At 43.5% G+C, this 27268-nt stretch overlaps 3 protein-coding genes across 5 annotated transcripts in view; 2 read left to right on the top strand and 1 right to left on the bottom strand.

Moving 5' to 3' along the window:
- Positions 1 to 2135: 2135 nt before the first annotated feature.
- On the bottom strand, positions 2136 to 6347 carry prdx6 (peroxiredoxin 6). The gene is made up of 5 exons (XM_061824812.1): positions 6152 to 6347; positions 4577 to 4733; positions 2731 to 2874; positions 2494 to 2640; positions 2136 to 2412 (listed from the first exon to the last, which is right to left on the bottom strand). The coding sequence occupies exons 1-5, from the start codon at positions 6241 to 6243 to the stop codon at positions 2287 to 2289; spliced, it is 666 nt and encodes a 221-aa protein (XP_061680796.1). The 5' UTR covers positions 6244 to 6347; the 3' UTR covers positions 2136 to 2286.
- Positions 6348 to 6399: 52 nt separating this feature from the next.
- Positions 6400 to 10379, top strand: plpp6 (phospholipid phosphatase 6). 2 transcript variants are annotated; one of them, XM_061824810.1, is made up of 3 exons: positions 6400 to 6519; positions 7690 to 8304; positions 8588 to 10379. In XM_061824810.1, exons 2-3 carry the CDS (start codon positions 7809 to 7811, stop codon positions 8953 to 8955), a joined length of 864 nt encoding a protein of 287 aa, XP_061680794.1. In that variant the 5' UTR covers positions 6400 to 6519; positions 7690 to 7808; the 3' UTR covers positions 8956 to 10379. The 2 variants fall into 2 exon arrangements, with proteins under 2 accessions (XP_061680794.1, XP_061680795.1); XM_061824811.1 differs by having other exon boundaries at positions 6446 to 6519; positions 7693 to 8304.
- Positions 10380 to 11677: 1298 nt separating this feature from the next.
- Positions 11678 to 27268, top strand: part of LOC133503922 (flavin-containing monooxygenase 5-like) — a 29506-nt gene continuing 13915 nt past the window's right edge. The window contains exons 1-11 of one of the 2 annotated variants that reach the window (XM_061825926.1): positions 11678 to 11724; positions 12600 to 12742; positions 15192 to 15376; positions 15448 to 15613; positions 15804 to 15946; positions 16022 to 16221; positions 16354 to 16489; positions 17124 to 17343; positions 18352 to 18424; positions 19046 to 19298; positions 19395 to 19556. In XM_061825926.1, the coding sequence (XP_061681910.1) occupies positions 12607 to 12742; positions 15192 to 15376; positions 15448 to 15613; positions 15804 to 15946; positions 16022 to 16221; positions 16354 to 16489; positions 17124 to 17343; positions 18352 to 18424; positions 19046 to 19298; positions 19395 to 19544 (1662 nt within the window). In that variant the 5' untranslated portion in view covers positions 11678 to 11724; positions 12600 to 12606 and the 3' untranslated portion in view covers positions 19545 to 19556. Of the gene's footprint in view, positions 11725 to 11786; positions 12049 to 12599; positions 12743 to 15191; positions 15377 to 15447; positions 15614 to 15803; positions 15947 to 16021; positions 16222 to 16353; positions 16490 to 17123; positions 17344 to 18351; positions 18425 to 19045; positions 19299 to 19394; positions 19557 to 27268 lie in introns of those variants that run through there. The other variant, XM_061825927.1, reaches the window with a different exon arrangement.

The raw sequence follows: 27268 nt of genomic DNA on the forward strand, positions 1-27268 counted from the left end.
GGACGGGGTGGAGTGGGGTCAGGGTAAAAAGGAGGCCAGTTGAGCCGGCGTCTGACACGCCGTAAGCTCTTCTCAGGCTCGCCTGCTATTAGAAGGCTATTGTTGTTGTGTTGCACTATGGGACAAATGCATTTGATCAGTCCTGCTGCCTACACAATGCGCTCGTTGTTCACTGGGATAGACAAGACGAGGAGGAGCAGGAGGAGTGGATGGAGTGCACTCCTGCTATCGCTACTACTACTACTACTGTCCTTAGGTAGGGCTGGGGGAGGGGGATTTGAAGAACTCGGGCTAAGCCCACTTCAAAAATAGTTTACAGAGGTTTACTTTATTGCAGATGGACGCAGTGTTGGGCCACTGATAAACGTTGCCAAAAAACACACGGGAGCGCCCACCAGTGATTATTAAGAGAATATCAGACGTGTAATTTAGCATGATGTATGAGTGAGATGAATACTATCCATCCGTTTTCTTAGCCGCTTATCCTCACAAGAGTCACGGGGAGCGCCGTCAACGGCCAGGGGGCAGGGTACACCCTGAATTGGTTGCCAGCCAATCTCAGGGCACAACAAGACGAACAACCACACTCACAATCCCACCTAGGGGCAATTTAAAGCGTCCAATTAATGTTTTAGGGTTGTGGCAGGAAACCAGAGTCCCTGGAGAAACCCCACGCAGGTACAGGGAGAACATGCAAACTCCACACATGCGGGTCCAGGATTGAACCCAGGACCTCAGAACTTTGAGGCAAACGCTTTCCAGCTGAGCCACCGTGCGGCAGATGAATGCTAGTGAGGGTTTTTTTTTTTTTGTTTTTTTTTTTACATGAAATGGTAATCGCAACCGTGCTAATCGCGAATGCTAGCCATTTAGAAAAGGCATATTTTATTGTTTCAATTTCTGTACAGTTTGTGCCATGCACTCAGTATCAACCGATGCAGTTGGAGTACAGAAGTGCTATAAAATGCATGTTATTACTTAAGAAAAAAAAACATTAAATGGGGGGAGGCAGCGACTGCTCAAGTACTTGACACAAAAGCAATAGAATTATCAGTTCTAAAAACATTTGATCATGATGTAATTTTAGCTTAAAGAAAATCATTTGAAAAAAAAGATGTGCATTTTCAAGTAAAAGTAGTCTAATCGAGCCTTGCCAACGAAGAGTAAAATAATATAAAATCAAAAAATAATTTACACCATAATGAGATGCGTTTATATTTTACAATTGGTGGCAGTAGATGGAGCCAAAGAACTATATGAGTGAGATGAATACTATACATCCGTCCATCTATTTTCTTTGCCCCTTATTCTCACGAGGGTCGCGGGGAATGCTGGCGCCTATCCCAACTGTCAACAGGCAGGAAGCAGGATAATCCCTGCGACTCTAAATTGCCCCAAGGTGTGATTGTGAGTGCGGCTGTTTGTCTCGATGTGCTCTGCGATTGGCTGGCAACCAGTTCAGGGATTACCCCACCTCCTGCCCGTTGACAGCTGGGATAGGCTTCAGCACCCCCGCGACCCTCGTGAGGATAAGCGGCTAAGAAAATGGATGGATGTTTTTATATGCTTGTGATTTCAAACCTGGTTATGTGTTGTGGTTATACTATATACCATGTGTATACTATACTGTATGTAATTTTAAGAGGTAATCTTTTATTTATATATGTTCATACTTGCCCCCCGAGGGAAGTCATAACTTATTTTTTATGAAAAAGAGTGTCAGAGTAGAGACTATGAAGCCCCACCAGCAGTGCTACTACTGCTACTAGGTACAGATTGTAATATGTATATTTCAGGGGGGGGGAAAAAGGTAGATTTTGACTTTTTTTCAGAAGGAAGCACATTTTAAAACATTTTTGTACTATCGTAGGCAACTTTTTTTCTGTTTGTGTTCCGAATTCGTACACCAAATGGAGATAGTAAAAACAGCCCTACGTCATGACTAAAAAACTTTGATATACTTTTGGAAGTGCAGCACATCCAAGATTGGACGTGCATTTGGCGACATCTACTGGTGAGACGTAAAACTACATGTTGCATTTCCGATAACTGATGGTATAGCGTCACTAAGTGGCGTAATGGTTGCTTAGCAGAGAAGAAAGCGTGGTGAGGAAAAAAAAAAAGCTCATTTTGAATTTAAGTGCAAACTTGGTTTATTACGGGATGTTACAAAAGGCACTAGTGCTGTTTATTGTTGCTGCATGATATTTTGTACTCATTGTTTGACTGTCGGTGAATTTTTCTTAAATTTGTAATCTAGAAAGGGGCGAACATGAGGGGTGGTCTTCAGAGCTGAGTGTAGCGCAGGTATTTTTTCCCAGAAGGCACCTCTCTTGTGGTGACACCGTTGGGGAAGAGAGTCGCCGCTTCGGCGTCCGAGACGTTGGGAAGTACCATGACTTTGTCGCCGGGCTGAAAGACGGGAGAAAATCCGTCCCGTCACTCCGTCAGGCGCGCAAAGCGAAATATTCTAAAAGCTCGGTCGGGGCGTACCTTCCAATCGACAGGCGTGGCCACCTTCTTCTGCGCGGTGAGCTGCAGCGAGTCGATGACGCGCAGCAGCTCGTCAAAGTTCCGCCCGGTCGTGGCCGGGTAGAGGACGGACAGCTTCAGCCGCTTGTCGGGCCCGATCACAAACACCTGGACAAAGCCCGCAAAGTCACAGACATAAAATCAGCGTGTTTTTGTGGATGTATTTGTACGTTTCACAGAGTCCGGCGAGTGGCTTACGCAACGGGCAGTGACCGGGATGCCGTCGCCGTCGATCTCGTCGGGGTCCAGCATCCCCAGCTTGGTGGCCAGCTCCCTCCTTTCGTCTGCAATGATGGGAAAGGGCAGAGGGTTCGAAGCCTGACTGTTGAAGCCCATCACGTCCTGCGCACAAACCCACAAAGTCCATGAACAGTCCAATTTGCGAAGGCGGAATTTCTACTGAGCAACTACATGCATGCACACCTGATGCGATGTGATTACACTGTCAACCGTTTGTTGGCTGAATTAAAGAGACGTCACAATTCTATCAGCAGTATGGAACAAAATGTTGATAATATTTTATGATGTAAATAAAGTGATTTTTTGACTGTACTTACCACATCGATCGCAAACCGCACAAAACTTGTTTTTCCGACCCAACCATGCACAAAGGCAGGACGGAACATCCTCGCGACAAACGACATTGTGTCAACTGCAATGTTGCTTTTCAGATTTTCAGGCCCAAAATTACATGCAATAATACATAATTGTGCATCAATATTGATACACATATATTTCATTATGAATGCATAAAATACTGTTTTTAATGACTGCATTAAATTATTTGGAATTATATGTTAAACGCCAGCACGGGGGATCAGCTGGTAAAGCGTTGGCCTCACAATTCTGAGGACCCGGATTCAATCCCGGCCCCGCCTGTGTGGAGTTTGCATGTTCTGCCTGCGTGGATTTTCTCCGGCCACTCCGATTTCCTCCCACGTCCCAAAAACATGGAACATTAATTGGACATTCTAAATTGCCCCGAGGTGTGATTGTGAGTGCGACTGTTTTCTGTCTCCATGTGCCTTGCGATTAGCTGGCAACCAGTTCAGGATGTACCTCGCCTCCTGCCCATTGACAGCTGGGTTAGGCTCCAGCACTCCCGCGACACTCGTGAGGATAAGCGGCTAAGAAAATAGATGGATGGATGTTATATTTTCCAGCACGGTGGATCAGCTGTAAATTGGGCTTCACAGTTCTGAGGACCAGGGTTCAAATCCTGGTCCCCCGCCTGTGTGGAGTTTGCATGCTCTCCCCGTGCCTGCGTGGGTGTTCTCCGGGGACTCCGGTTTTCTCCCACATCCCCAAAACATGCAACATTAATTGCAGACTCTAAATTCCCCCGAGGTGTGATTGTGAGTGCGGCTGTTTGTCTCTATGTGCACTGCAATTGGCTGGCAACCAATTCAGGGTGCAGCCCGCCTCCTGCCCGTTGACAGCTGGGATAGGCTCCAGCACTCCCGCAACACTCGTGAGGATAAGCGGCTAAGCAAATGGATGGATGTTATATTTTCCTGAATGAAATTTCAATCATTCCCATTTGGGGACATCATTTGATTTCTCTTGTTTATTTGAAGAAAAAAAACAACCTAACTAAAAATCTATATTCATATTACCTGGTGCAACTATAAAAGATAGGTCAATGAACTCCGTGTCATAAAACAAGTTATAAAATCCACCAGGTTCAAGTTGGGTCAAGGATGAACAGGTCGTTAGATGTTGTAACTGTTTTGGAGTGACTGGGGCACCGCGGAACATTTTTCATAAGCTTCCAAGTTAGCTCGTAAAGATGCTTGAAGAGGACGGCACAGGTTGACGACCCTGGCAAGCAGATTATTGCTTTCTTTGTGCAACGCAAACATACTTACGCAAGAGAAGCAGTAAGCGCGTGTGGGCCCACGCACGTACACACACTCAGCCAAGCATGACCCGTCGTCTCACACGCACATTCCCATATGGGCACAAATACACACATTGCCGTTGGCTGGCATGACTTGTTCAACAACGTTCGCTAGTTTGCGTTTTTTCGGCACGCGGCCTCCACCTTGCTCCATCCGCGGTGATCCTCCACACTGTCCACAGACAAGGCGATCATCTTGACGCCGCGCTTGGCGAACTTGTCGCTGAGGCCTGCGGCGCACGCCAGCTCGGTGGTGCACACCGGGGTGAAGTCCTTCGGGTGGGAGAACAGGATAGCCCAGCTGCCCGTTGAAAAAGAGCCACAAAGAAATTACTTCAACCTCCTGACAAGTTTGTTCATAGACACACTTTCAAATAGATACAAGAACGCCACAGTTTCAGTCAATTATTTCCTGGCTAACTCCTCCATGAGTAGGAAAGTAACAATAGAAATAATCGGTACTTTAAAACCTTTGTGTAGTCACGCGCTCATGTGACTTCACACATGACTGGCCACACAATCGACATTCTCCACGCTTTTTGACCACGGATGATTTTGAAGTCTTGTTGCGAGGGTCCTCATTTAAGCTACGTTTGCACGGGAAATGAGTGCAGTCATGCAATTTTAGTGTCCGCCGTGTGATCCAATTCCAAGACAACGCACAATACCAAGCTTTGTGACCCGGCTCGTCCCAGATTTCACTTTGTGAACAGGTTGAACTGTTAGGATTCCGTTAAAATCAAAGTGAAAATACAACTGAAAAATATTTTGCTTGGTGTACCAGATCCAAACATACTCAAAGACTATACTGTCAGCACAACATGCATTGTTTTTGACGCTGTACAACGCACAATGTGAAATATATCAATGCACAACTATTAATTCATGTATGGAAAGGCGTTTTGTTCAGCACAAGCACTTTCAAGACATTGACATACACCTAAAAAAATGGTTGTAGAAAATCACAAGTGAAAATGTAACTAAATAAAATAATGTTGTGATTTAATCATTAAAAATATATAAATTGTATATGTATAATAAAATAAGAGTATTTTCCAGATACATTTTCCCTTGTTTTTCCCAAATGTACTTTGCTCGTAGCGATATGATTACAAATGTACTATATGCTAAACTACTAAATGCAAAATAAAGTCGTGAATATGATTTGGATTGTACTGTACTTTGGTAAAAATGCATGTAAAATAACTTAAAAGTACAAGCACACAGAGCCACTCTTAGAAAACTGAAAAATAAAATGAAAAATCACTTCCGAAACTACGGGCAAGAATAAATCTACTCAATTATAAAACTTAAAATAAAATTTACTATGACTTTAAAAAGTACAAGTCCGTAAAAAAATCCTTCGATTTTAAATTTAAAATAAAAAATGTGAAGTGACTTAAAAGAATACAATAACTACATAATGACACAACATGAAATGGAAAAAATATATATTTTCTATGAAAATATATATATAGAGAGGACAACAGAGCAATGAAAAAAAGATTCGCTAATTTCTGAACATGCATGTGTTTATGATGCAATACTTTTAATTGTGCATTGTGGGCACTTGTGAGAGCAGGAGCCTTTTTCATATCCCCAATACGTCAAATTTACACTAAATAAGACAAACAGGTCGATTAAATAACCGTCACCGGGTGACGCTTGCGTAAAGATCGGTTCAGACTTCGTGCCCACGTAATAGCCGGTTCCACTTACGAGCCGCCCAGGAAATCGTGAAACTTAATCCGTCCGATGGTGGTGTCGGCCTCAAAATTGGGGAACTCATCACCTAGCAGAATTCCAGGCATCCTCGGCTCTTTTTCGGAGATTCACGCGTGGGGAAAAGAGGCGACTCCGAGCCAGTGCGATCGAGCCCCCCAGTCAAGACAAACCCGGAAGTAGGCGTGCTCCGCGAAACTGATATCGACCAATGGGATGTGAGCGTGCGAGACGTTTTTTACCCTCCAAACGACGTAACTTTATTGACAGCATAGCACATTAACAATTGGATGAAACAAGTGGAAACGTAAAAGGAAATAGACGATGGTCCAAAAGTAAGTATGGAAATAGACGATGGTCCAAAAGTAAGTATACACTTTGAGATTTTACTTATTTACGCTAAGTACGTAGTGAGGAATGGTATGAGAGGAAGGGAGAAAGAAAAGGAAGCCGTGAGGCAGGCAGGAACCAAAATGGAAGGAAAGAAACAAAGCTCTCAGGAAAGGAAGGGTGGGGGCACGAAGATTGAAAAGCAGGAAATAAATTAATTGATTACATTACTTTCGTACATTAAAATGCATCACATGGCGCTTTGCATATGTAAAAACGGACAAATTAATTAAGGATGGGTGGAAAGAAGGAAACAAGTATGCATGAAAAGAAGAAAGTGGGATGAAAGAAGGAAGGACGAATGGATGGAAGCAAACAAGGATGCATGAAAGAATACCAGGATGGAAGAAAGGATGAAGTAATGAAATGATATGGAAAACAATGGGAGGACGAGAAGAATGGAGGATGGACTGATTAAAGAAAGAAGCAAGATGAAGAAGGAACACTGGAAAAAAATGCTTAATTTGACCCATGTATAACAGTACGCATTGAAACCAATTTCCCCACTTCTCAAAAATAATAAAATAATAGACGTCAGTTTACCACATTTCATTTGTGTGTAACTCGTGTATATGTTAGAATTATGTAAATTCAGCGGTTTTGGTGGGGGTGTGTGTGTGGGTTCGTTGAAGAAAGGAAGCCACTCGTGCACTTTGCACGTCGGCGCCCTTGAAACCTGAACAGTGGCCGAAAACCTAAAAATGTTTAAAAAAAATGCTAAACCAGGCTTCCTATTCTGAAAACCATAGCTTGATTTTTCTAAAGTGAGCTGTAGTTTAAAAAAAATCATTTTCATATATAAGTGTAAATGTACTAAAAATATTTGTGTATAGCAACCAATCTGATATGATATAGTATTAAAAAGGGGAGCATGAATTACAGTCATTGTATTTTGAGCCACAACTGAAAAAAATCTAATAAATAAAACAGATTTGCATTAAAATTACATTTTTTAAAAGTTCAATTAGTTAATTAATGTATTTAAAATTATATTCCACATTGTAATAAGTTAATGCAAGGCCACAAATCTCTCACACTCTGAATATTCATTTGAGCTACATTCTTATTTTTTAAGTGCTCCTAATATAAAAAAAAACTTGACTGCTTGTCCTTCGTTAAGTGAAGAGAAAAACGCCATTTCCCAGCAGGCTTTGCGATAGAACAACAAATATGGCGTAGCAGGGCTTCAGTACCTCACAGTGGACGACAGCCAGGCCAGCAAAACACTGCGGAGACATCCTCACTGCGGTGCCAAGTCGACAAAATGTCTTCACCGAAGACGAAAACCCCAGGTCGAGCCGGGAGCGGCGGGGGGAGTCCGGTTCTCGGCGGCACCAGCAACAGTCGCTACGAGTTCATGTCGCTCACCAAGCCGCTGAGCCGGTCGCCGACGCCGCCCCACCTCCTCCAGCGGCAGAGCTCCGACGCGGCCGCCGCGCGACTCCGCGCCTCGGAGAGCCCCACTCGTCGCCGCGGCTCCGGCTCGTCCAACGGCTCCGGGCCGCCGGAGGAGGACGGCATTCGGCTGAACCCTTCGCTCCTCCGCGTGGCCCTCAGCTCGCTGCTCGCCGTCGACCTGTGGCTGTCCAAGAGTCTCGGGGTGTGCGCCCGGGAGGACTCGTCCCTGGGGAGTGCGCGGCCCCTGATGAAGCTCATCGAGGTGACGGGCCACGGGATCCCCTGGCTGGCCGGAACCGCCTACTGCCTCTACAAGAGTGACAGCGCTGCCGGCCAGGAGGTCATGCTCAACCTCTTCATCGGTAAGAAATCACAACACTGTGTATTTTGTTGGGTTTTTTTTATTTTTGAAAATCGATGAATCGGTGGGCTAACTAAGTTCCAACGACTCCATTTATTTCACAAAATCATGGACATATTGAGTATGAGTTTCTGTCCTTTTCTACAGTCCCGTGAAACTAAATCCCATTGAAATGATTTGAGACAAGTTGAACGTGTCCTTCCACATTTCTCAATCGGTGATTCAGACCATTTGAAATCAAATATATACACCTAAGATGCTCCTGTAGTGTGTTCATTTTGCAGGTCTGCTCCTGGATCTGGTCCTGGTGGCCGTGGTGAAGGCGACGGTGCGCCGCCGGCGTCCAGCCCACAACCGCATGGACATGTTCGCCACGTTCTCGGTGGACCGCTACTCCTTCCCGTCGGGCCACGCCACACGCGCCGCCATGTGCGCCCGCTTCCTGCTGGCGCACCTGGTTCTGGCCACCCCACTGCGGGTCCTGGTGCTGCTGTGGGCGGCCACGGTGGGGCTGAGCCGCGTCATGTTGGGCCGCCACAACGTCACAGACGTGGCTTTTGGGTTCTGGATGGGCTACTGCCAGTACAACCTGCTGGAGGCGCTTTGGCTCTCTCCTCAGAACCTGCAGGCGCTGCTGGGACATGTGGTGTAAAGATCACACACTTGATGTTATTATTGCCAAAATTGTGGGAAAGCTGAAAAGCAGTCATGCACTTTGTCGCCACACTACTCCTTCCTCATTTCCCACCCGATTCAAAATGTTCCAACATTGAAGTCTTCCCAAAATTCAGGACACGTTTTCTACAAATTCCCACATTTTTTTTTCAGCAGCCCACTTTTTTCAGTGGAAATAAATCCCATTGAAATGAATGAGACATTTTACAGATTTAACTATCCATCCTTTTTCTTAGCCGCTTATCCTCACAAGGGTCACGGAAGTGCTGGAGCCTATCCTAGCTGTCAATGGCCAGGAGGCGGTGGACACCCTGAATTGGTTGCCAGCCAATCGCAGGGCACATAGAGACAAATAGCTGCACTCACAATCACACCTAGGGGCAATTTAGAGTGTCCAATTGATGTTGCATGTTTTTGGAATGTGGGAGGAAACCGGAGTGCCCGGAGAAAACCCACGCAGGCATGGGGAGAACATGCAAACTCCACATAGGCAGGGCAGGGATTGAACCCGGGTCCTCACAACTGTGAGGCCAACACTTTACCAGCTGCTCCACTGTGCCGCCCATATTTAACTAATTCTCTGCAACCTCTGCACATTTCAATGAAAATAAATCCTAGTGGAAATTGAGATAATTTTAAATTTTCAAAGTGCACTGTTTGGCTCATTCAGGACATTTGGAGAAATATTTTTAAACATTGCCAAGTTTTTTGTTTTCCCAAATGAAGACCCAAATTAGCAGATAACACTATATTTAACATCATTTTCAGTCGTATATTCAATTTGCATTCCATTTTGCACAATTGCACAGTATCGCAGTTCATCTTCAGCTCTTCAGCATTCCCACAAAAATTCTAAAAAAAAAAAGAAAGTCTTTGTCCAGTTCTTGTTTTTATTATAGCTGCACTGGTGTGGATCATGCGAAATTGTCCCACTAGGGGGAGTTGTTGGTGAAGTAAGTCCAATATTTTGTCTGGTCCAGTTTTATATGATGCGTCCTAAAGGCAAGTTAATATTTTATTTTTTGTTTGTTTTTTTTTTCTTTTGCTAAAAGCTGCTGCTGTTTTTTAGCAATCCAAAAATGAGCAAGATTCTTGTTTTGCCACGTAGCATGGACCGTAAACATACTTGAACACCAACAGACTATTCAGTCAAGGGGTGCAAGGAGCATGAAGGATTTCTTTTGAAAATCAATTTTTTATACTTGACCTAGATTGCGTCTGTCATTTTGGAAGGGATGTTGTTCAAAATCATTGTGACCCCTGGCTGGAGGGTGTTTTTGTTTTTTAAACATTTCTGCTTCATCTTCCTTTTTGTGTTTGGTGTTGTTCACAATGATTCAAAAAGAGTTGATGTTTCGACATTTAGCACATACAACTGTAAATAAATGCTTCAAAACTGTTCAGTCAAAATGTGTCCGAAGTGGTTTTTCTTTTCCACCTCACTCGGCGGCGTCTGCTGTTTTCCATTTATTATTGTTCAAAATGAAGAAAGTTATTGCTGCCTCACCTGCGATGAACTCTGCCATGGGTTTGTCGTGCCTGGTGTGCCCATCTTTTTATTTTTGATTTTGCTTCTCTCCCATACTTAGTTGCATAAGCGCTGCAGCTTCCACGAGTTCTTTGAGCTATTTGCTTTCATTCATCCTCAAAAGGAGCCGACATGGAAACGGGTCTGTGCTTCACTGATTTCGTAGAATTGACCTGTTATGAGCACAAGTTCAACAATTTCGATTGAATGATGACAAGATGACGCAACAAATCAAATAATTGTTAATGATTGTACAAGGTGCTACTAAAGTCTCCATACCTTTTTTTTTTTTTTTTTTTTTGCTTTCTTTTGCTTTAATGTCACTTGGTGAGCCACAGCAAAACCTACCTAGACTGTCAAATGTTGACGGGCTATATGATGAGGATCATTTTTGTGTGTGTGTGTGTGTGTGTTTTAATAATATTTGAGAAGGACATCCAAGCCCCAATATGGCCATGCTCGATTAATACATTTTCAAAAACACATTTTGAATTTGTATTAGGGCAGAACGATGGATCAGCTGGAAAGCGTCGGCCTCACAGTTCTGAGGTCCCGGGTTTAATCCCGGCCTCGCCTGTATGGAGTTTGCATGTTCTCCCTGTGCCTGCGTGCGTTTTCTCCAGGCACTTTAGTTTCCACCTACATCCCCAAAACATGCAACATTAATTGGACACTCTAAATTGCCCCGAGTTGTGATTGTGAGTGCGGCCGTTTGTCTCCATGTGCCCTGTGATTGGCTGGCAACCACTCCGGGGTGTACTCCGCCTCCTGACCGTTGACAGCTAGGATAGGCTCCAGCACTCCCCATGACCCTCGTGAGGATAAGTAGCGAAGAAAATGAATGGATGGTTGACAAAAAGGGTTTATTTTCTAAACTGCAAACTTGAGCTTTTTTTCTAAGCTACAATTTTAAAAACTTGATTTAAAAAAAACGTATTTCAGTGTTGTTTTGTTTTGTTTTTCAATCTATACATAAAAGTTAATATGTAATCTGCTATGTGGTAACTAACAAAGTAAATCATGATCAGTGAGTGCTTGTGATTGGATCAAATGTGTGCGTGTGTGTGGGCATGTGTGTGTGTGTTAGGCAGTGGGTGGAGAATGTGTTTGTGTGGGTGAGTAGATATAAATACAAGATGAAGGCCAGGATTTTAGGCCCCCTTGAGTTCAGCCTCTCCATCTGGCCTCACTCGTTGCCTGGACCTCCACCCTGTCCTGGTAGGACCTGCTCCCCTCATATGGTCTCAGTTAAAATCATAATTTGCATGTTGTATCAATAGTATTTGGACTAACATAATCCAGTGTGGGAGGTAAAACTTGTCTTGGATGACAATTGAACCATATACTGTGTTTATTGTTGTGTTAGTAGTTTGCGTACTCCCCTCACAGCTGGATTTTTAAAATTGAAAGGGCCTTTTTGATTTCCTGCTCTTTTTGCATGGAAAGTACGTACAGATTATGTATTTGGTGATACAGTGCACTGCAGTGTCTGTATGTCGTTTTACTCGAGTGGACCCAACGACCGGAGACAAATTCCTTGTGGTGTGTGTCTTGCAAAATACTTCGCCAATAAAATTGATCGTGTTTCTGACTCTGATACATTTGGGCTCTACAGTTCGAGCCGTATGATAAGATGTATGGTAAAGTTATGCTTTTTTGCAAGTTTTTCTTGAAACGTACATTTTACCGCGTGTTTGAAATACATTTAAATTGTGATTACTGTGTGTGGGAAGCGTATTAGGCTGAAAATATAGCGCAAAACAATTTTAAAGAAAATATGGACTCTCATTTTTGTTGATGTTCAGCTGTATATTTTTACATCCTTTCTATATATTTTTTGTCATTTTTTTCACGTAAATACATTTCAATCTGTTTAAAAGATGTTCTAAAAAGTTCAGATGTGTTTAAAGTAGAGATGAGGGACTTGAGTCACATGACTTGACCCGAGTCGGACTTGAGTAGACAATTTTTGGACTTGTAACTCGCTTGGCTAAAAAAGTGCAACTTTGACCATTTTACTGTGACACTCTTTGTTATTATGCAATAATTACAATTATTTTCATGTATTTATTTATTTAATTTTTGTTGTATAGTTCCAGCATGGTGCGCAAAGTGGCAGTGATTGGCGCCGGCCCGTCGGGTCTGACCGCGGTCAAGGCTTGTTTGGAGGAAGACTTGCAGCCAACCTGCTTCGAGAGTAGCGATGACTTAGGAGGGCTATGGAAGTTCAAGGCAAGTACATTCAAAAATGAAAATACTGTATCTTGACTCCTAAAACGCAAATTGCAAAACAAAAAGTGATTTCTTTTTTTCTTTCACTCTCTGTTTTTTGATTCAACTCTACTGTTTTTTTTCCTGAAACAACAGGATGGTTTTAATTTAGTTTAACTTTATTTTTGGTGTTCTCGCAACTTTTTTTCCTCAAAAGTATCACATTATTCTCAAAGTTTGGGGACTTTTTTTTCCTCAAAATTCCATTTTTCTTCCGTGAAAAAAAATTGCCTTTTTCTTTTTTTTCTTCCTCAAAACAATTGAACTTACTGTCTCAAATATGTTTGTAATTTTTTTGACAATTCAGAGCAATTTGTTTAAAAAAAACATTAAGAATGTAAACTTTTTTTTCTCAATCAAAATCTTCATTTTTCCCCTCAAAACAGTATGACTTCTTTCAAATATTCAAATTTTATAATAAATACAACATACAAATATTAATCTGTAGTGTTGTAGGTTTTTTGTCAAACAACAGTATGAATTTCTCGTGTTGCAAATTTTTCCTCCTCAAAAAAAGTTTTAATGTTTAAAAAAAAATTCATCAGTGTAAATGCTTCTAAACTAAAGGGGTATAACGATCGAACTACGTCATTTGGCAGGAATATGCATATTTCACTAACACACATACTGCACAGGACTTTTGCAGTACAAAAGTCCACTATCTTAATGTTTACATGGAATGCAAAACACCATAAATGGGCTAACGACACAAAAGTGTCTGTGACAGTAGTTTTAACTCTTCAGGCAACAGATATTTGAACACAAATGATCCAGAAAAAAGATGCACATGGACAACAACAACACTCGCAGGTGTCACGCACCTCCGGTACGGGGCTGGACCCAAATCAGAACTCCGAGACAAAGGCATGATGTCCACTGGGTTTTATTGCAGAAGTAGTTTCTGCACACGGTAATACAGTACAAACTCAATGAAGTTGCGTAAACTCCAACATAAATACATGGTCAATTAACATGCCGAATGCGCAACAGCTGTGACGAGTGCCAGAGGTGGCACCGCCCAGAGCGGTGACCAGGCCACGCCCCTCCTGGCAATGCTCCACCCCTGCTCATGACAGCAGGCATATATTCTTTATCCTCTGTGAATATTACTGCAATTCACCCAGCTTAGGAGACACTTAAAGAAAACAAAATTTAACAAACTTAAGTCAAGGCAATATACATGTTTGTTTAAAGTAATATTGTAATATATATTTAAAAACCTTTTTTTTTAAAGCTAAATAGCTAGTCTTTATCATAGGTCTCCAACTCACTGGCCACCTCATTTTACGTGGCCCGCGAAAGCAAATCATGTTTGTTAACTTCTGTGATTTTTGCTCAAATCTGTACCCAAATTCCAGATTGTCATAAAATAAATAATAATGTAAAGGTATTGCATTTTATTGTTGTCAACCTGTTTTTCTACAGTAACTTAAAAAATACATGAACAAATTGTTATCCTTGTCAAAAACAGTGATGCCTCAATTTGTTCTGTAATGGCAATAATATCAGAGTATCTTTCGGCTTGTCCCATTCGGGGTCGCCACAGCGTGTCATCTCAGATGAACGCTCATATTTGTTTGGCACAGTTTTTACGCTGGATGCCATTCCTGACGCAACCCCTCTTGTGGAGTAGAGGCCCCAGTGAGATACGAACTCATGACCCCTGGTTTGCCAAACCAATCCTCTAATGGGAATGGTAATGGCAATAATATAATTTGGTGATTAAACATTTATCGTAATTCCTACAGTCTACAGAGCGTACCAAGCCTCACCCATTGCATTTGTAAAGGAAATACCGTTTGGTACATACATAAGCCGCAGCTGTGTAGAAGCTGCAAGTGTCCACATTGAAACCCACATTGAAACACGAGATATTTACGGTACACAGAGAGTTTAACGCTAGCGCCACCTCACTAATGCTAGCGTCGCCGCGCTAATACTGACGCTAACGAACAGGCTGCCGCGCTGAAGCTAACACTAATGCTGGCGCTGCGCTAACAAAAAAAACATATTGGTAAAAATCACTGAGACACGGCAGTAACACGCTAGCGCAGCGCTAACATGGCTGGACCAGTAAAAGTCACTTCCTCGGCACATAAATTCCACCGGTCTCACTCTTACCTTTTCCGCTCGAGTGCCCCCTCGCGGCCGTTAGAAAAAATGCACAAATTAGCCGCCTTACCGCATTAACCGCAGGGTTGAGAATGTGTGAAAAAAGTCGCGGCTTATAGGCTGGAAATTACGATATATCGTTTCACTGTTGTAACATCCGTCAGAAGGAAATCATAACTTCAATGTGGCACGAGTTTGACACCCCTCGTCTATATCCTCAGGCTTGACCCCAAAATTCTTTGAAGTCTCCCGCCGTAGATTGTTCGCACTGAAGCGGATCTCCTCCGTTTCCCTGCAGGAAGTATCTGAGCCCAACCGCGCCAGCATCTACCGCTCCCTCACCATCAACATCTCCAAGGAGATGATGTGCTACAGCGACTTCCCCATCCCGGCCGACTACCCCAACTACATGCACCACTCCAAGATCCTCAACTACTTCCGCATGTACGCCGACCACTTCAAACTGCTGCAGCACATCCGCTTCCAGGTAAGAACTGCGGACTTGCTCGCTTGTCCGGGTTGAGTCACGCCATCCTTACATCCGAGTCGCTCTTTCAGACCGCGGTGAAGAGCGTCAGGCCGAGGCCGGACTACGCCCGTACGGGGAAGTGGGAGGTCGTGACTCAGAAGCAAGACGGGAAGGAGGAGACGCACGTGTTCGACGCCGTCATCTGCTGCTCGGGACACTACACCTACCCCAACTTGCCCCTGCAAGACTTCCCGGGTAAATACTGAGCATCAGTAAAAATATTGTAAGGAAAAAAGCCTAAATTTTCAGAGGGCAGAGGCACATTATATTTGACCAGAAAAAAAATGGTGCATTTGTTTCTCCTAATATTCAGACTTTATTCTCAGCAAACTCTTGTCCCCCCCACCCACCCCCCATCTTTTGTTCAAATAACTGGTGCACACAGGACTGGATAGTTTCCAAGGCCGCTACTTTCACAGCTGGGACTACAAGGGTCCCGAGGACATGCACGGCAAGCGCGTGGTGGTGGTGGGCATCGGCAACTCGGGCAGCGACATCGCCGTGGAGAGCAGCAAGTTCGCCGAGGAGGTTCTTCTTCGCGGCCTCTTCTCCTTCGTTCTCGCCGTCCATGTCGCCCGTCTGTTCATCCGCCCTTTCGGACAGGTGTACATGAGCACCCGGCGGGGGGCCTGGGTGATCCGCCAGGTATCCGACGACGGACTGCCAGTGGACATGAAGTACAACACGCGCTTCGTCCACATCCTCTTCCAGCTCTTCCCCATCAACTTCTTCAACTGGTTCGGCGAGAATAAGCTCAACGCCATGTACGACCACACCATGTACGCCCTCAAGCCCAAACACAGGTACCGACCCAACCTAATCTCACCAAATGACAATGAGAAAATCGGCGGGGGTGTCCAATTATTTCATTTTCATTTTAGAACAGTCTTGTGCTTGAATTCAAAGGATTTTGTGCCCTGCGTGCTCTTTTTCAGGCTTTTCAGTCAAATCCCGGTGATCAACGACGACCTCCCTTTCAAGATCCTGTCGGGCTCGGTGATCATCAAGCCCAACGTGAAGGAAGTCCGCGGCTCCTCGGTGATCTTTGAAGATGGCAGCGTCGTGGAGAAGGTCAGAAATTTTTCAGGGCCAATGCCCCTCAAGACCAGGGCTGGGGTCATTTATAGAGACTGTCCAAAGTTGGGGATCATTTCACAGTTAAAAAGAGTTTAAAAATGCAACGTGTCGACTCAAAAGCAGAACTAGCTCCCATAACTCCACGTTTACCCTAATGTAAACACTATTAGCGAGTAACATCAAGGATAGAGACAGCTGCAGGTGGACTTTCAATGGCTTTATTGCGAAAACGGTAACAAGGGAAACACATACGACGCCGAGTCATACTCAAGCTTCTCCACCTAGTTAGTCAACTGTACTTACTAATCAGAGCCAAAAACAGTCAACTTAAAGACGCACACACACACCTACCCACACTCATGCACACGTGCACTCAAAAGTCACAGATACTACAGCCTAGTACAGTTGGACACTTGGATATTCACGCCAAGTGGACAGCAATAGTACCGATCCTCCCATGCGCGTTTGTCAGTGTGTTATGTCCTGATGTCGGTTTATAATGCAAAATATATATTTTTTCAAATCTGATTACTCAATTACTCGATGGGTTCATCAGTAGAATACTCAATTGTCAAAATGTCCTAATCGGCAAGAAGTTTGTTTGTTGTAAAATCTGCGTTTGTTCCAGGTGGACACCATCGTGTTCGCCACAGGTTACAATTACGGCTTCCCGTACTTGCCCCCCAACGCTCTGTACAAGTCGGGCCACCGGGTGGGTCTTTACAAGCACGTGTTCCCTCCCAACATGGAGCACCCCACCCTGGCCGTGGTGGGCTTCATCCACGCCCTGGGCGCCATCATGCCGCAGGCCGAGATGCAGGCGCGCTGGGTCGCGCGGGTCTTTAAAGGTCAGGCCATTACGTTGCTACTGTATATTTATTCTATTGCGTACAATACAATAGAATCTTTCTTTTTTTTGGAACATTACTTTGTTTCTCAAAATTGCTTTATTCTCCTCTTCTCTTAATTGTTTTCATTGTAATTATTCTCTTTATTCTTGCTAAATGAAGCATTTTTTCCTGTAATATTGCAACTTTATTTTATCGATACATACATACATATATACAGTACATGTTGTTTTTCTAATTGTATGTTTTTTAATATAAAAATTTGATTCTCAGAGAATTAGTTATGAGTTAATGAGTTCTCCTTAATGTTTCTCATAAAAAAGGCCACTTTTTTCTCATATTATAACTTTATTATTGTAAAGTGAAGTAAAAATTATTCTAAGGAATGTTTTACTTTTCAACTTTATTGTCCCAGAATAAGGATTTTTATTCAAACAATATTTCTGATTTGTCTTTTCAGGTATGCAGGTGTTTTTTCATGATATTGCCATTTTACTTTCTTGTAATATTGCAACTTTATCATTGTAAAATTGTCATTTTTCCACAGTCCAACCATAGTCTCATAAAATTTGAAAAAATATGCATATTTCTAAATTTAATTTCAAAAAGTCTTTTTCTCCTAATATTACAGATTTATTCTTGTACAATTAATTTTTCCCGATATATTTTCATCCATATATAATCACTATTTTTCTCATGATATTAATTTATAGGGGGGAAAAAAGTTTCAAAATGTCTCCTTTAAAAAGTATGAGGCTTCAGTAGTTTTTCTTAATACTATGGAATTATGGCGAGTCTGATAAAATAATAATTTAAAAAAATATTCTCACAATAACCTGGTAAAATTAGAATTTTCTTCCCCCTTTGTAACATGACAACGTTCTTGGGAATGCTTGCAAATTCTGCCTTTGCAAAGTCTCAACTGTGACAAGTGTGATGAGTTTTTGCTGGGTGTAGCTGACATCGTGACCGCAGCCACTGCATAATGTCCGTTGTTTTCACGTTCAGGACACAAGAAGTTACCTTCGAGCCAGGCAATGGTGAAGGCTGTGGAAAAGGACACCGAACTAATGGAGCAAAGGTAAAATAGAAGGGGAACATTTGCATCTGTACCTGGTGGCTCAGCTGGTGAAGCATTGTCTTCACAGTTCTGAGGACCCGGGTTCAATTCTGGCCCGGCCTGTGTGGAGTTTGCATGTTCTTCTGGTCCCTGTATGGGTTTTCTCTGGAAACACCGTTTTCGTTCCACATCCCTAAAACATGCAACATTAATTGGACACTCTAAATTGCCCCTAGTTGTGATTGTGAGTGCGACTGTTGGTCTCCATGTGCCCTACGATTGGCTGGCAACCAGTTCAGGGTGTGCCTCCTGCCCCTTGACAGCTTGGATAGGCTCCAGCACTCCCCCCGACCCTCGTGAGAATACTACAGTACAGTAAATACATTTTATAGAAGAAAAAAATTCAGTGCAGTTTTTATATATAATTTTTTTTTTAGATTTATTTATTTTTATTTTTTTATTACAGTTTTTATACACTACCTTACATGCATATTGCACTTTGTACACTAATTCCACTTGATCTAAAAATGAATTTTTTTTTTTTACATTATCCGATAGAATATGTTCTGGTTTTATACACTACGCCGCTATTTTTCTCGATTAAAAAGCCAATAAATTTTACCCACGCATGCCATCCGGCAGCTACATCGTGTCCAAGCTGGCTCCCCTCCAGGTGGACTTTGTCAGCTACATGGATGACCTGGCGGGCGAGATCGGGGTTCGGCCCAGCCTGCTGTGGCTCCTCCTCACTGACTACACGCTGTTCAAGCACGTCCTGTGGGGGCCCGTCACCGCCTACCAGTACCGCCTGACGGGGCCCGGCAAGTGGGAGGGCGCCCGGCGGGCCATCTTCACCCAGTTCCAACGCATGTTCCAGCCCCTCAAGACCAGGAAGGTCAGCTGGGGTCGCCACCAATGACGTACTGTACAAAAGCATAACTTCTCTTGGCGCTCTCATCCATCAATGTCCTTCTTGTTTTTCCACCGGCAGGTGCAGGAACTGAACGGCGCCAGCTGGGGTGTCTTGTCCAAGCTGACCCTCACGCTGGTGGCCGGAGGGGCGGCCGTGTACTATGTCCACGTTCGACATCCCACCCTCTTGCCCGACATCGTGTCCAAAATTAGCTCCAAAAGAATGTGAACCACTCATAAAACCCCATTCCAAGCTTCCTTATTTTTTACTTCCTCTTAGATGAATTGTACAGGTTGTGTGTCAAATTAATGATGGGAAAAGTTTGGAAATAATTTACGGTTGCTTGGTCTCATTTTTATATCATTAAAAAAGTGCATTTAAACAGGGGTGTGTAGTCTTTTTATATCCACAGTATATGTAGAGTGTACGATTGAGTCATCATTCATGCAGGTTCATCATATACAGTACAGTTGATAAAAAGTCTACATTTTGTCAGGTACACTGCATTGAACTACACCATACAACTATGCTGTGCTACATGAAAAAAAAAATCAGTTGACAATAAAAACAATACAACAACAAATTCATTTAGAAAATCTGGCTTTGTAGTTTAAAAAAAAATGTATTTTTATCTTGCAAATATACATTGTTTCCAGAAAGTCAACTTTTACATTGTTTCTCAAATATACTTTTGAACTTGAAAGTAAAAGATGAATGTAAACAATAAATGTGTGTGTTTGTGTGCATGAATGCGTGTGTGTGTGTGTGTCTCTTTCATAACATTCCTATTGTGCAATAAAAAACGAATGACATCTTTTCCCCCTTTCGGGCCAAACAAAAGCTCATTTTTGCGCTCCAAAGTTGCCAGGAAAACAACAAACCAAAAGCTTATTCTTACCGTTAATAAAGCAGAGTTGACTTGTTGGGAGTTCAACTGAAGCCACATAGAATAAAAACGTGACTTTTCTCAAAGAACTTTCTCTTTTCCCCCAAAAATATACAACTTTTTCTCTCGTCTACAGTATGCAACTTTTTTTCTCAATATCGGACAGTTTTCTTTCAAATACATCTGAAAAAAGTAATGATTTAATAATTAAAAATACTACATTCCATCTTAAAAATATATACTACTTTGTCAAATATAATTGATGCAAAAAAAAAATTCAGAAACAAACTACATTAATTTGTACAAAATGAGTGTTTTTTTTCGTCTATATGGCACAAATATAGTACTGTTCTTTGCGCTAATCAGTTTGTCAGCTCCCATGATAACAAAACAAAACAGCCACTCCCTTTCCTGTCAAAAACATCCGTTACGGGGACAGACCCAGATGCAGGACTTCGAGGCAGAGGCATAATGTTCAATGTGGTCCTACACGGTGTAGCAGTCCGTCAAGGCAGAGGCACAGAAACACTAGGCTAGGCGGGATCCAAAAGACATACAGCAAGGTCCGATGACTCTGGGGCAAACTAACAAACTCAACAGGACCCGATCAAACTAAAGGCCTCCTGGTGGCCGAGGCGTGCACACCAGAAGGAGCAGTACAATGAATAGATGGCTCAGGTTGACTTTGGCATTCAGCTATCCGTTAACACCGTAGGAGAAGCGGGTGTCATTTGTTCAATCTCACACTCGTTTCCTGTTTGAAAACAAGATTACAGACTACAGGCATGTAGTAGGAATGCAGCACACCCAACCCCTACAGAAGTACAGGACCTGTTCCCGACCTGACCCAGTAGTGTTTTTTTCCTCCGGCATGGTTCACATGGTTGCTGTGATTGGCGCCGGGATTTCAGGCCTGAGCGCTGTCAAGTCCTGTTTGGAAGAAGGTCTGGAGCCCATCTGCTTCGAGAGCGGCCCTGACATCGGCGGCCTATGGAGATTCAAGGTCGGCTTTCGAAACTCGACACGTTGAGGTGGAATATGTAAACAACTTGTTGTCGGCGCGCGACAGGAGGAACCGGAGCCCGGACGGGCCAACATCTACGAGTCGGTGGTTCTCAACAGCTCCAAGGAGAGGATGGCCTTCAGTGACTTCCCGCCTCCCGCCGAGCTCCCCAACAACATGCACCACTCCGAGGTTCTGCTCTACCTGCGACTCTACGCCAAGAACTTCGACCTCATACGGCACATCCGCTTCCGAGTGAGTGTTGAGTATTCCCAGGTGGCCCCAAAGTCTGAATAAGCAATGCCGACACTTCCGTCCTTCATTAGCTTGAGAATTTTAATCGGTGTGGCAGCATAGTATAAATATCATCCATCCATCCATTATCTGTGCTGCCTATCCTCACGATGGTCACGGGGAGTGCTGGAGCCTATCCCAGCTTTCAACGGGCAGGAGGCGGGGTACACCCTGAAGTGGTTGCCAGCCAATCACAGGGCACATGGAGACAGAAAACAGTCATACTTACAATCACACCGAGGGGGAATTTAGAGATTTTTTTTTAATCTTGAAATGATGACGTAAACATTTATTTCTTCATGCATGTAGTTATAAAATATCATTTGGGATAATAAATTATTTACAAGAAACATGGAATTCATGTTTTTGTATTGATTTTAGAAGATGAAGTGAAAAATAAGTCAAAAACCTTGAATGATGTTATGTTGGTAAGTGAGCATATTATATGCATAGCGTTGTTTTTTTACTATTACCACAGGACATTTCATGTCAAACGAGGACGACGCTACTATCTGATCCATCCGAAATGTTTTCTTGCCTCAAGAAAGCTAACTCCTCTGATTATGATGACCTAAAGCTCATTATACAGTCAAAAATGGAACAGCAATTTGATGTTGAAATAGCGACGCGACAAACAAATGTAGTCAAACTAGTTGCGCCACTAGTACCCACCAAGATATACGTACGCTACATGTATTTACATACTTGATTTTGTGTCTGTGTGAAGAACACTGTGCTGAGCGTGAGGCAAACTGCGGACTTCGGTAACACCGGCCGGTGGGAGGTGGAGACGGAGTCCGGCGAAGGCCAGCGGGAGAGTCACATATTCGACGCCGTGATGGTCTGCGCGGGGCACTTCACCACGCCGCACCTGCCGCTCCATGACTTTCCAGGTAAGTACACAATCTGTGGTTGTTGTCAGCGGTACAGCGATGGCAAAACACAGAACAAATTTTCCTGTTGAATTGCGCAGGCCAAAGCAAATAAAAGTATCGCTTTGCCGGAAACTTGTGGCAACTTGCTGACAAGGAACTATATTGATGTGAGTTGAAGCCCTTCATGTAGACAAAGGTTGTGACTCTGTAGACAATTGCAAATCCTTTCAGGAGGTGTCAGTTACTAGTGGATTTTCACTAATCATGACAGGGTTCCAGCGGCACTGTTGCGCAGCTGGTAAAGCTTTGGCCTCACAGTTCTTAGGTTCCGGGTTCAATCCCGGACCCGCCGGAGTGAAGTTTGCATGTTCTCCCCGTGCCTGTGTGGGCTTCAGTTTCCTCCCACATTCCCAAAACATGCAACATTAATTGGACACTCTATATTGCCCCTGGGTGTGATTGTGAGTGGGGCTCTTTGTCTCCATGTGCCCTGCGATTGCCTGGCAACCAGTCCAGCGTGTACCCCGCCTCCTGCCCGTTGACAGCTGGGACAGGCTCCAGCACTCCCCGAGACCCTCGTGAGGATAAGCGGCAAAGAAAATGGATGGATTACAGGCTTCCATCCTTGACCCGCATGAATGGTGCGGAACTCTGTGTTCTAAGTTTGATATTGTCGTGAAGTTCGGCTTGGTGCCAAGGAACTATATCGAAGTAAGCCAGCCGTGTCAAGTTGTAGTTACTAGAGGTTCGTTAATCATCTCATATATCAGTGAATATACACAACTGTAGATGAATAATCAATTCTGAAATCAGAAGTCAAGGATTCACACAAAAAAAGGTCGATTGGTAGCAACAACAAAATGCTTCCAATACTTTACTATTTTTTATTACATATGACAATTTAAAATTTCGGGACAGATTATAGCAAATATCACAGTTGATGCACATGATTTGCTTCCGCCGGCCATATAAAAAAGATGTGGGGGCCTGGATTTGGCCCCCAGACCTTGAGTTTGACAAATATGATGCAAGCGTTTTATGTACGATAAATGTAATACTTTGCCACAATTTTGTGTCATTTATGGGCAATTATTTATTTCAGGGACAGTCGGGCTACTGACTATGATGGGAGAATAAAAATGCTCAAATCCGGCACACAGTACAGTATATGGACCCCGCTTGCTTAGCCACGTAGCCTCTTGCTAACAAGAGCAGAAGATTATTTTACGGACAATCCTTTGCTTACCTTGGAACTGACTGGAAGGCGAGCTTGCATTTTGATTGGCCAGCTCGCTTTTCTGGGATGTGGCTTATCAAATTCTTGTCTAATGTTTGTCCACAGTTGGACAGACATCACAGGTACACATGTTTTTGTTGTTTGTTTTGTTTTTTGTTTTGCTACCTGTACTTGGTGCAGGTATAGAGAGCTTCAATGGCAAGTACTTCCACAGCTGGGAATACCGGAACACTGAGGGCATGCAGGGCAAAAGAGTGGTGGTCGTCGGGATCGGGAGCTCCGGAGGCGACATTGCCGCAGACATCAGTCGGGTTGCTGAAAAGGTGGGTTTCTTTCTCAAGTCTTGGAACTGCGAGGTCTGAAATTTTCATGTCGGTTACAGCTCTTATTAGTATCACCATGAACTCTCTCGACCCTTTTTCCAGACTGTAAAACCCGATCGGTGAAGGAATTAACCGTAGGATTGTGTGATGAGCTGCAGGTGTACCTGAGTTCGAGAAGCGGCGCCTGGGTGGTGAGCCGAGTGGGAGCGAGGGGCCTACCCGTGGACATGACGCACAGCTCCCGTGTGGATGCGACGCTGCGGCGGCTCTTCCCTTCACGCAGCAGCAGGGCGGCAGAGGAGATGTTCAACCGGGTGTTTGATCACGACCTCTACGGGCTGAAGCCACGACACGGGTACAAAGGTCACGATTCGGAGCTGGAACGGAAGAGCCCGCGTTAATCTGTGCCCGTTGCGGCTCGGATCCGACATAAACATAAAAGCGGCTTGGCTCATTTGCTGTTTACATAAAGTGCCTACATGCATATAAGGTTCGCTGTGTCAACAAATCTAAGTATAAATAAAAAATAAGGCACTGATTATTCCTCCCTAGCTTAGCATTGCGCCAATGGAAAGCTTGGATGTGAGTGCAATGTGAGTTGAGTTGAGTTATGAGTGAAGTTGGGGTTCTTGTAGTGTAAAAGATGTCTTACGAAAGGAATATGCTTGTATTCTTTTCAAGAAAATACACATATTTTCTTGAATATAGGCCGATTTCTTTCTAGAGTAAAAAAGAAACATTTTTGATACACATTTGTCAAAATAGAACTTTCTTCTCTTGTTAAACTTGATATCTTAAAATTGTGGCTATAAAACTTTATTCTTGCATGATCACGATTTTTTTTTAGATCTTAAGCGTAAATACATGAACTTTTTTGGGTGGGTGGAGGTATAACTTTATGGTTAATTAGGATTATGATTTTTGTCACTGAGAAAACTCTTTCTCCCTTCTCTTCGTTAGAGTTTTCGAGCAAAACGTCGTGGTGAGTGACGACTTACCGGCCCGGATCATCTCCGGTCGTGTTCGGTTGAAGGCAAACGTCAAGGAGTTCCGTGGATCCACTTTGGTCTTTGCTGACGGTAGTGAAATAGATAAGGTGGGTAGATTCAAATACCGTGAGATGCCTCACTTAAATAAACCTGGAAGAAGAAAACACAACACCTCAAAGACTAGGGTCCAAAACTCACACCTGAATCCAGGATCTGAATGAGGACGGGATGCGAGACCGAACAGGACGGAATAAAGGTGCTATCTTATCAGATGATCTCAATAGCTTTGAATTTATTGCAACAAACCGGGTCCAAAACTGAAAAACCAGAACAACGAACAAAAGTAATTCATTAAAACACACAAGTCCAAGCCAAGATTCGGAGCAAGATGCGGACAAAACAAAAGAGCTGGCATAGTACAGTGAAGAAAATGAGTATTTGAACATCCTGCTATATTGCAAGTACTCCCACTTAGAGATCATGGAGGGGTCTGAAATTTTCATCGTAGGGGCATGTCCACTGTGAGAGAGAGATAATCTAGAAAGAAAAATCCAGAAAACACAATGTATGATGCGGCAAGGTGGATCAGCTGGTAAAGCGTTGACCTCACAGTTCTATCCTGGACCCACCTGTGTGGAGTTTGCATGTTTTTCCCGTGCTTATGTGGGTTTTCTCCGGGTACTCCGGTTTCCTCCCACATCCTAAAAACTTGAAACATTAATTGGACACTCTAAATTGCCCCTAGGTGTGATTGTGAGTGCAGCTGTTTGTCTCTATGTGCCCTGCGACTGGCTGGCAACCAGTTCAGGGTGTACCCCGCCTCCTGATCTTTGACAGCTGGGATATGCTCCAGAACTCCCGGCGACCCTTGTGAGGATAAGCAGCAAAGAAAATGGATGGATGGATGTTTTTTTAACGATCTATTTGTGTGATGCAGCTGCAAATAAGTTTTTGAACACCTGTTCATCAGCTAGAATTCTGATCCCTCAAAGACCTGTTAGTCCGCCTTTAAAAGTCCACCTCCACTCCATGTATTATCTTGAATCAGATAAACCTGTGTGTGGTCGTTAGCTGCATAAAGACACCTGTTCACCCCGTACAATCAGTAAGACTCAAACTTGTAACATGACCAATACCAAAGAGCTGTCCAAGGACACCAGTGACAAAAGTGTACAACTCCACATGGCTGTAAAGGGCTATGGAGAAATTGCCAAGCAGCTTGGTGAAAAATGGTCCACTGTTGGAGCAATCATTAGAAAATGGAAGAAGCTAAACATGACGGGCAATCTCAATCGGAGTGGAGCCCCATGCAAGATATCACCTCATGGGCTCTGGTTAGGGTTTAGGAATCAGCCCAGAACTAAACAACGGGACTTGGTCAATGATCTGAAAAGAGCAGAGACCACTGTTTCCAAGGCGACTGTTGGTAATACACTAAGACGTCATGGTTTGAAATCATGCAAGGCGTGGAAGGTTCCCCTGCTTAAACCAGCACATGTCAAGGTCCGTCTTAAGTTTGCCAATGACCTTTTGGATGATACAGAGCAGTCATCGGAGAAAGTTTTGTGGTCAGATGACCCCAAAATTGAACTTTTTGGTCACAATTCCAATAATTGTGTTTGGGGGAAGACGAATGATGACTTCCATCCCAAGAACACCATCCCTACTGTGAAGCATGGAGGTGGTAGCGTCATGCTTTGGGGGTGTTTTTCTGCACATGGGACGGGACGACTCCACTGTATTAAGGAGAGGATGACCGTGGCCATGTATTGTGAGATTTTGGGGAACAACTTCTTTCCCTCAGTCAGAGTATTGAAGATGGGTCGTGGCTGGGTCTTTCAACACGAGAATGACCTGAAGCACACAGCCAGGAAAACCAAGGAGTGGCTCCGTAAGAGGCATATCAAGGTTTTGGTGTGGCCTAGCCAGTCTCCAGACCGAAACGCAATAGAAAATCTTTGGAGGGAACTTAAACTCTGTGTTTCTCAGCGACAGCCCAAAAACCTGTCTGATCACGAGAAGATCTGTGTGGAGGGGTGGGCCAAAATCCCTCATGCAGTGTGTGCAAACCTGGTGAACAACTACAGGAAACGTTTGACCTCTGTAATTGCAAACAAAGGCTACTGTACCAAATATTAACATTGGTTTTCTCAGGCGTTCAAATACTTAATTACAGCTGTATCACACAAATAAATCGTTAAAAAAATCATACATTGTGATTTCTGGATTTTTCTTTTTAGATTATCTCTCTCAGCGTGGACATGCACCTACGATGAAAATTTCAGACCCCTCCGTGATTTCTAAGTGATAGAACTTGCAATAAGCAGGGTGTTCAAATACTTACT

This window comes from Syngnathoides biaculeatus, chromosome 7 (genome assembly GCF_019802595.1).
Source record: "Syngnathoides biaculeatus isolate LvHL_M chromosome 7, ASM1980259v1, whole genome shotgun sequence".
NCBI classification, from domain to species: domain Eukaryota; kingdom Metazoa; phylum Chordata; class Actinopteri; order Syngnathiformes; family Syngnathidae; genus Syngnathoides; species Syngnathoides biaculeatus.

Excerpts from the sequence above, each read along its gene's own strand:
- plpp6 (XM_061824810.1), top strand. The coding sequence starts at position 7,809 with ATGTCTTCACCGAAGACGAAAACCCCAGGTCGAGCCGGGAGCGGCGGG. Across the intron at positions 8,305-8,587 it reads CATGCTCAACCTCTTCATCG|GTCTGCTCCTGGATCTGGTC; the intron begins GTAAGAAATCAC and ends TTCATTTTGCAG.
- prdx6 (XM_061824812.1), bottom strand. The coding sequence starts at position 6,243 with ATGCCTGGAATTCTGCTAGGTGATGAGTTCCCCAATTTTGAGGCCGAC. Across the intron at positions 4,734-6,151 it reads CACGATTTCCTGGGCGGCTC|CTGGGCTATCCTGTTCTCCC; the intron begins GTAAGTGGAACC and ends TTCAACGGGCAG. Across the intron at positions 2,413-2,493 it reads CCACGCCTGTCGATTGGAAG|CCCGGCGACAAAGTCATGGT; the intron begins GTACGCCCCGAC and ends CCCGTCTTTCAG.